This window comes from Vigna umbellata, chromosome 5 (assembly GCF_029865625.1).
Source record: "Vigna umbellata cultivar VRB3 chromosome 5, Vumbellata_1.0, whole genome shotgun sequence".
Classification (NCBI taxonomy): Eukaryota; Viridiplantae; Streptophyta; class Magnoliopsida; order Fabales; family Fabaceae; genus Vigna; species Vigna umbellata.
The window spans coordinates 58,222,051-58,230,680 of NC_142169.1; the positions used below are offsets into that span (position 1 = coordinate 58,222,051).

Genomic DNA, 8,630 nt, shown 5'->3' on the forward strand with positions numbered 1-8,630 from the left:
AGTTGCATTTTTTTATGTGTTTCTGCTGAAATGGGACAAGGATGACGCCTGTGTGAAGTTACTGCCTCCGCCGAAAGGCCGCTCTGCGCTCTTCGTAATCGATCAGTATGGGAATGACCTGCAGAATACACTCCGACGCTCAAGTCAAAATATCTTTCTTTGTAGGTCTATGATAATTCAATTATGAATCAAAAGTTGGTTTACCTCGAAATTAATCCTCTGTTTATAGAGTTTATAAGAATTTGACCAATTAATTTACTTCTTAATGATCATCAATGCAAACCTTAATCACTCGACAGTAGTCGTTGCAGCATTAATTGCGCTTTAACTCTGCTCAACTGTTGTCGGGACCGAGCGGTTGTGAGTACCTTCTTGTGTGTCAATTGTTCGGTCCTTTCCATTCAGTTTGTCACGGTATCCGATCGGTCAGCTATAAGCCCAGTAACATCATGGATATTAATAATTCAGTTGGTCAAACTTAAAAAATGTGTTGAATATTAAACAAACATTTTTGGTAAGTTGTAGTATATGTATTAGAGTATCGGTTGTGTGAATGTCTTGAAACTTTTGTTTAAATATTGAATTTTATAAGTTTTTTTTGTAAGGTTAAACGCTTTAACTAGTTTTTGGTGAACTGACGGTGTTGGATCTTCATTACTTAGTAGACTTAATATTTGTTATTGTTTAAGGATGGAAGTCTTTATATTTCACTACAAAAAAAATGTCATTTAGTGGAGGTTTTTTTTTTCGATTTGCGGGGGTTTTCACCCTCCGCAAAGTAATTTCCGGAGGTTTTTCAAACCGCCGCAGTTTGAGTCGCCACAACTTATTTGCGGGGGTTTTCCGCACCCCCTGGTATCACATTCAATTTGCGGAGGTTTTTCTGCGGAGGGTGAAAACCTCCTCTATTAGTGGCTATTATCTTGTGGGAGTTTTTAACCTCCTTTATTTTCAACTATTTAATTACAAAAAATATCTGTATTTTTTATATACTATTCAATTCATCCGCTTGCTAAAATAATAAAAAAAATAATAAAATATATAAAATTGTAAAATACAAAAAAATAATTCAAAATTAATTTTATTCATGATTTAAAATAACATACATTCATTGACAATTACAATGTAAACATTATATTCTCAATGTCATCATAATAACATAAAACTAAATTCAATTGAAATGTAATTACAACTTCATCCATAATCACTAAAAATACATAATAGACTAAATATAATTCTATCCTTTAAAAACATCATAAACTCCCAAAATGTTGTTAGCATGAGATAATCTTCTTGTACTCAAAGAAGACCCAGACTCATTTACATCAACAGCTTCCTGAAATGATAAAAGAAAAATATTAAAATAAAATAATAAATGAGATAAGTATAATTTGAGAGTTTATGGTTACACTCATACATGTCCACACTTGCCCAATTTTGTAGATTTAGGAAATGCTTGACCTTTGACATGACTATATATTTATGAAAAATAACAAAGTATAATCTTAAATTATCTTCAATCAAACTGGCTGCACTAAAAATAAAATAATACATGTCTTCAATAAAACTGGTTGCACTAAAAATAAAAAAAAATAAACAATTATAATTATACTCATAATTTTGCAGTACAAGAAAAGTGAGAAAAAAAAATGAATTTGTTAAAGATTGCATTAATGTTAAAGGTTGCAGGTTGAACTTTATTATCAGATTTTATTTAAGACTACCACTTTCTCATCATGTCCTTTAAATGAAAGAAAGCCAGCTAGAAAAATAAACAAATTTGGTATAATTATTCCTGTTAATCAAAGCATCATTGGCCAAATAAAAAAAGACTTTTCTTCTCACAACATTGAAGACAATGTTTTATGATAACTTGAAGGACCTAATTTACTGAGGCAGGGTAAATATTGAACATTAAGGTATGGAACAAGAAATTATTAACAAGAAATATAACAGAATTGACAATGAATAAAAAAGCATGACTATTGGCAGGCTGACATAATTTCACCATAATTAATACAGATAAAGAAAACTAGAAAAGAAAGAAAACTTCCAAAATTGAGCGAGTAATTACATACCTGAACAAATGGAGCTGCAGCAGGACATGATGCTTTACTCTGAAAATAGAGAATTAAAATGACAAATTGAGGTAAAAAAAGGTAAACTGTGCTTCTTACCATATAAATGCTAAAGCTTATTGAAAGAAAAATGTGTTAATTGAGTTTATCGAATTGAAACTGCGTAAAAGATACTATATGACAAGATCTAATATAATACCTCTCACAATGTCAAAACAAAAATATCAGAGAATGAGAGAATCCAAGCAAAAGATTGCTATCAATTAAATTTGTTAAATCAATAAATCTCAGTATCTAAAAATTAAACAAATAAATTTCACTATCAACAATTAAAGTGCTACATCTTGTTTCCATTTTATAACGATAAATTGAAAACACTTAGTAATTGATGATTGTGGATTTGAGGCCTTTAGATTAGATACAACAATGTATAATGACTAATATAGAGTAAAAATATGAGAGCTGAAATGACAACCAATGAGCACGTAGCTTGCCTATGCATTTGTTTGACAAAGCATTTTTAAGGAAGAAATATACCTTGCTAAGCATAACAACCAGAAAGCCATCTTCAGAGACTTTGTTCAGAACTAATGTATCTTTTAAAACCTTGCCATTGTGAATCAACATTTGTTGTCCAAACGGGTAATTATCTTTGCTCTGTACATCTTCAATATTCTTCTTGACAGCCATAACCTGATGTGAAGGAAGCAGGAAAACTTTATCTAAATAAATAACAACAATGTCAGCTGATAAACAACAAAATTGGAAAATACCACGTCTAAAATTTACTGAATATCACATAAAGCCCAATGACACATTCATACTATAACCCTACATTAAAACAAAGTAGAGAGCATAGAATCGGGATTATAATCAGTGTAACACATATTCAAGGGCGCAAAACACATGAAACCAGTCAATACAGTACCAGTAGTCTTCAATAAATAACATCAGCATTTGGAGACTAAGTATCACGACAAAAACATACAAAATCCTTCAATACTAATGAATTAATAAAAGAAATACTAGCATCAACGAAACACTAAATGAATTTGTAAGACTAAGTATCAACTCATTTTACAATAAATAAACAATCTTCCTTATTCATATGCCTTGTTTTCCCACTCATACAAAAGAAGATGCAAAAACTCAACATTGTTACAACTTTAAACATAAAAAGAAATCTTACTTTTGCATTAGCCTGGACTCCACGACTAAGTAAAGTGCACAAAAGTTCAATATAGGTAATTAAATTAACCTGTGAGTAACAAAAACAACAGGTCGATCCCTAATTCCTACAACAACAAGCGTCTCCAATACCATAAAACTAACCTCCTGCAAATTTCACAATAAAGAAGTATATCAAATACAAAACAAAGAGGCTTCGTAATAGATATAATTCAATATAGGTTTTAAAATTGTAACCTGGAAGAGGAAACCTAGGTTTAATGACGGTGAGCCCTAGCGATGATGAGCGATGACAACGACCGCAACTGAGGACTCCATGGCGACTGCAACTGACAACGAAAAGGTGAGCGCAACGACGACCGTAGTGGCCAGCACAACGGCGACCACAACTGAGAACTCCATGGTGGCTGTAACTCACGACGCAGCGGCGAGCGCAACGATGACCGTAGTGGCGAGCGCAACAGTGATTGCAATGTAGAGCGAAGCAGAGACCGTAACGGCGACCGAACGACGAAGACGCTGAACTGACGATCGACGCACAATGAAAAACAACCTGAAAACGATGATGACTTGAGCACGAACTGAGTTGCCGGAGAAAAATGAAAACCTTGCACGAAAAGTTTAGGGAAAGTAGAGAAAATGTGAGGGTTTGGAAAATTTTAGGGAAAAGAAATGCAACTTTTGATTTTGGAAAGAGGGAAAATATGAGAGGGATGATAGATTCGGGAAATTTTGGGTTTAGGAGGGAAGTTATAGAAACTGAAAATTGTATTTTAATTTCTAAAAGACATTAACCTCCTCCTAAAAACATTAAACCCCCCACAATCATCAGGGCTTAGTTAAATCTTTCTAATTATTTTAAATAATATTAATTTGTGGAGGGTTTTTATAACCCCACAAAATAACCTCCGTAAAATAGTATTTTTTTTGTAGTGTTTGAATTTAATGTTTGAAAATCTCATGATTATATAAAAAAGGTTAAAAGTATCTTAGTAGACCAAATTACTTTTGGGTGAACTAAATTGGTTAGTGTTTGAAAGTTAAAAAATATGTTTTAGATATGGCTTTGAATGGTGAAATTTGGGGTATATTAAGTTAGGTCTGAAAGAGTCATTAAATAATTTGCAAATCTTCGATTAGAACAATGTTTAACTCCGACCAAAATTGTAATTGTAATTTATTTATTTATGCTTACCATTATTTAAAAACACCTGTTATGGTGTCAAATTGAGGTTTAGAATTTTTGCATGTAACATTGATTAAAGAAGGATAATTTCAGCCCAACAAATTTCAATATATTACTGTAAATGAAAAATAATAATTATTGTAAACATTAAAAGGTATAGCGTTACAAGCAAACTCATGAAAACGAGAGAAACTATAAATATATGTTTTTTATAACTTCCCATCAACAACACACATGAATCTAATACATGTTAGAATATATGGAAGACACTACATTTTTCTTTAATATGGTAATAATAACTGGAGAAATGATACTATAATATATTTTTTATTTAATACATGATACAAGGATAAAATAAGTTAAAAAGTGTAAAATTTTGTATTATTTTTTAAGAAACAAGAAAATAAAAAGTACATAAGAATAGTATCAAATAAATGTAAAATATTAAAATGTCTCAAAAGAATATTTTTCTGATAACTATCATTCTCTCAAGAAATAAACGATAGAATGTGGAGTTAAAATAATAATTGAATATTTGTTAAACACACACAACTTTAAGTTTAGTCTTTGTGTATTTTCAAAGTGAAAAATGTTTTGTGGAGACTATCCAATCAACTTCATAGAGAGAAAAACGAAACATAAAAAAGATAGAGAAACAACTAATGTACTAAATGGCATGATGTTGAACAATCAGATATATAAAAGAAAACATAGATGTCCAATCGATTTTCACTCATTTTGATTAAGATTGTATATAAATACACAACTAACAAAATAGTGTATATGATGAAAGAAGTTGGCAACAACCAGAACAAAAACACATTTTCTATATATGAATTCTGCACATGCACAACGGAAAATCCAAACACTAGAAAAAACGATTAAGTAATCATAACCTCGATGAACATCGCATAATAATTTAATTCAATCGATTTAACTTGTAAGTTCTAAGACACAGAGAACCTTCTCTTTCTGGGCTTGGACAAATCAACGTTCCCATCTTCCAAATGGGTCGTGTCCTTCGACCCGTTTCTGAACGGGTTCAACTTCCCCAGCGTTTTCGAAACGGAAGAGAAGAACGTTGTCTTTTTTGTTGTTCCAGACGACGTCGTTCCATTGCCATGAGTGTTCTCACCGTTATTAACGTTCTTATTCTGCAAATCAGAAATGTACATCTTCATCTTCAGTAACTCCGTTCTCAACTCCTCGTTCTCTCTCACCAACGAAACATCCATATGAAGCTCACTTTTATCCTTCGCCACTTCACGCTCCTCCCCTCCGCTCCGCAGCCGCAACTGGTCGTAGTAAAGCGCATGCAGCACAATCTGTACCGGCAAACGCTTGTTCTGCGACGCGTGCACACGCGCCTCGTATGAAAGTTTCAACGGATCCATCACGCTGCACACCTTCTCTCTCTCTATCTCATCCAGCTTCGGATGCGCCTGCAAGAAACAAAAGGTTAACCGTTACACGCTGTCGTTTTCTCTCGTTCCTGCTTCAAAACGCGAATAAACTGTTAGGTTAGATACCTTCAGGTAGATATCTACGGCGCGGTATAGATCGTCATCAACCTTACGTGCGCTTTTAGGAATCAGGACTGCTATGCCGTTGAACTTCGAAATGCTTAGATCGCCGTGTGCGGCGATCTCCCCGAGATAAGCGTCCACTGTTTTTGCCACGCGCTGCATAGCCGCGGAGCAAGGCTCTTTCGACTCGCCTGTGGTGAAAACCGCGTTGCCTCTTTGACTTTCCGCGAATCCCGAAATTATTCTACGGACACTCTCGAGATCAAAGAGTCTCTCACCGTCGTAGGTAAAGGAGAGCAGGAGTAGGTCATCCGCTGTCACGTGTTCGAAAGTGGAGGAAATCCGCTTCTCGAGCTCAGTTTTGCAGGCAGTGGAGGCACGGAGGTAAATTGCGCAGCGGAGGATGCAGCACAGGAAATGGATCGGAAACGCTCCTTTCTCACCTGGAAAGAGATCCACGATTGATTCGAGAAGCTTGCGTTGTTTAGATTTGGAGTCGGAATCTCCAGAATCTGACGAGCGAATTCCATTGCCTGTGTGATTCCGGACGAGATCTCGTAGTGTTCGCTCTGCATAAGTTATAAGAGCGGCAGCTACAGTTAGAGACTTTGCGCCGCGTTGCTTCATGGCAGCAATTACTCTGCTGAAGAAGTCCATGTCTAGAACGGTTAGCTCCTCCGTCCACCAGTTAGGGGGTGAGCAGCTGGGAAAATTGGCTTCGCTGCAGGCCTTGGCGCTGACGGCCTCGACGCAGCGTTTCACGATTTTGAAATCATCCGCGTAGGGGAGGAGGTTGTGACAGGACTTCAGGACGGTGACGGCGCCAGTGAGCGTGAAGAACGCTACCTTCGTGAGAAACTCCTCCGTCCGCCCCGCGAGGTTATTTTCGCAATACTGATCCGTCATCTCAAGGAACTCCGCGGCGCATCTCAAAACGGCGACGTTGTTGACGGTTATTTCAAAGTTGACGCCGTAACAGAATTTTGCGGCTTTCTCGAAGATTGCAGGACCTCCTGGCATATCAGAGAGGTCGATTCTGGTGAGCTCGCTCTCATTTGATTCCAGTATCAGTTTTCTTATGTAGTTGCTCTTTGCCACGAGCATGAACTGCACCAAACATATTGAAAACCCTTTTCAGTAATAACACGCATGAACCAGTAGGCACATAACTCTTAACATCATTCAAATCACAATATACTCACTTTGTGGAGCGAGAAAGTTGTTTCTCCAACTTGAACTATAACATCAGTTGGTATGTCTTGAGAGAAAACCCTGCAAAAGAAGCAGAGGCAAGAACATTATTGAGACTCAGTAGAGACTATAATATATAGTAAGCATATGCATGCATGGTGCATGGATTTGAAATGGAGTTAGCCGAGTGTGTTTACCATTGCCCGGTTCTCTCCATGGCGAGAGAGAGCCTATTATTGGGAGTTGCCATGAACTTGGTTTAGGTAATCGGACTGAAAGTGGCTATAGGCAAAGAGAATGGAACAGATGAGATGAGATTGGGAATGGTTTGCACGGTGGGGGCTATTATAAAGGGAATTTGGGTACTGTAGGAGATGACTTGTTTTTATGATTTAATCTTCATGGGATGATGAAGTAGAGAGGGTTTGTGATTTGTGGTCCAAGTTTGTGATGTTAACAATGGGATATCTTACTTTTGTTATCTTTTCTGTGAGGCTTTCCTTTTCACCTGTGCTGTCCTTTTTAATCTGCTTGCATTAGTTCAGACAATGAGTTCCCATTGGCTGTATTTCTACCAGATGTTTAACTTACAGTCATATACAGGAGCTCCACCTTTTTCTCTGAGTGGAGTCATTAAAATAAAAAAGTTACTTTCGGATCCTATCTCTTCCTCCACATCTCCATTCATTTTCTCATTTCCATCTGTACTTTTGGGAGGGTATGTTTTTTTAGTTTACCAACAGTCACAGCCCCATGCATTTCTTCAGAATTGTCTTTTTCAATTTTGGATTTGTTAGGTGACCGTATCACTTTATATCCCTTCAATAAATGTTTATTACTTACCAATATTTCTTCATAGATGGGTTAGTTAAGTGGTATCAAATACAGAGGGACACGATTTTTCTCTAGTGAAATTCAGCATGAATTTCAATCACCCATTTTGAATTTGAAGCATTAATTTGTCAATATTTATAAAATAAATAAACAATTTTACTTCTAGCCCTATATTCCAGTGGGTTGTACAAGATCTTGAAATAAGTTTTTTTTTACTTCAATAAAAAAGTTAAATAAACATTTGTGAAATCCCCTCTATATAAAAATAAAATATAATTTGTATGTGAAGTTTTGTCGTTCTTGAATTGCATGCAAGTTGTAAGCAAAGGTGTAACTACTAATGAGTGAGTGGCAAAGGGACAGAGATGGGTATGTGAGAGACGTGATGGGAGTGGGTAAGAGGGAGTGGCTGAGACAGCGTGAGACAGCGAGTTGGGTAAGTGTAGACCTCACAAGCATAACTAGGTGGAGGATCCGCCGCGTGGTACTAACATTCCATGTTCTGGGTCCCACCAGAGACTACAAGATCAAGATCCTAGATCACCCAATAGCACCTAGCCACGCTGCTCACGCTTTCTTTTTCGTCCAATCACCTTCAAGGAATAGATGTTCTATCCCCAAATTAAA

The 8,630-nt window shown here is 36.1% G+C and overlaps 2 protein-coding genes across 5 annotated transcripts; both read right to left on the reverse strand.

Annotated features, from left to right (window-relative positions):
* Positions 1-1,126: 1,126 nt before the first annotated feature.
* On the reverse strand, positions 1,127-4,072 carry LOC148198724 (putative ubiquitin receptor RAD23a). 4 transcript variants are annotated; one of them, XM_088115470.1, is made up of 5 exons: positions 3,504-4,072; positions 3,268-3,413; positions 2,616-2,800; positions 2,079-2,117; positions 1,127-1,336 (listed from the first exon to the last, which is right to left on the reverse strand). In XM_088115470.1, the coding sequence occupies exons 3-5, from the start codon at positions 2,766-2,768 to the stop codon at positions 1,238-1,240; spliced, it is 291 nt and encodes a 96-aa protein (XP_087971596.1). In that variant the 5' UTR covers positions 2,769-2,800; positions 3,268-3,413; positions 3,504-4,072; the 3' UTR covers positions 1,127-1,237. The 4 variants fall into 4 exon arrangements, with proteins under 4 accessions (XP_087971596.1, XP_087971597.1, XP_087971595.1 ...); XM_088115471.1 differs by having other exon boundaries at positions 2,616-2,771; positions 3,337-3,413; positions 3,504-4,069; XM_088115469.1 differs by having other exon boundaries at positions 2,616-2,771; positions 3,504-4,063.
* A 1,189-nt stretch (positions 4,073-5,261) lies between these two features.
* LOC124828704 (root phototropism protein 2) lies at positions 5,262-7,529 on the reverse strand. Its single transcript, XM_047302065.2, has 4 exons — positions 7,367-7,529; positions 7,181-7,250; positions 5,982-7,085; positions 5,262-5,894 (listed from the first exon to the last, which is right to left on the reverse strand). The coding sequence occupies exons 1-4, from the start codon at positions 7,417-7,419 to the stop codon at positions 5,400-5,402; spliced, it is 1,722 nt and encodes a 573-aa protein (XP_047158021.1). The 5' UTR covers positions 7,420-7,529; the 3' UTR covers positions 5,262-5,399.
* Positions 7,530-8,630: the final 1,101 nt, after the last annotated feature.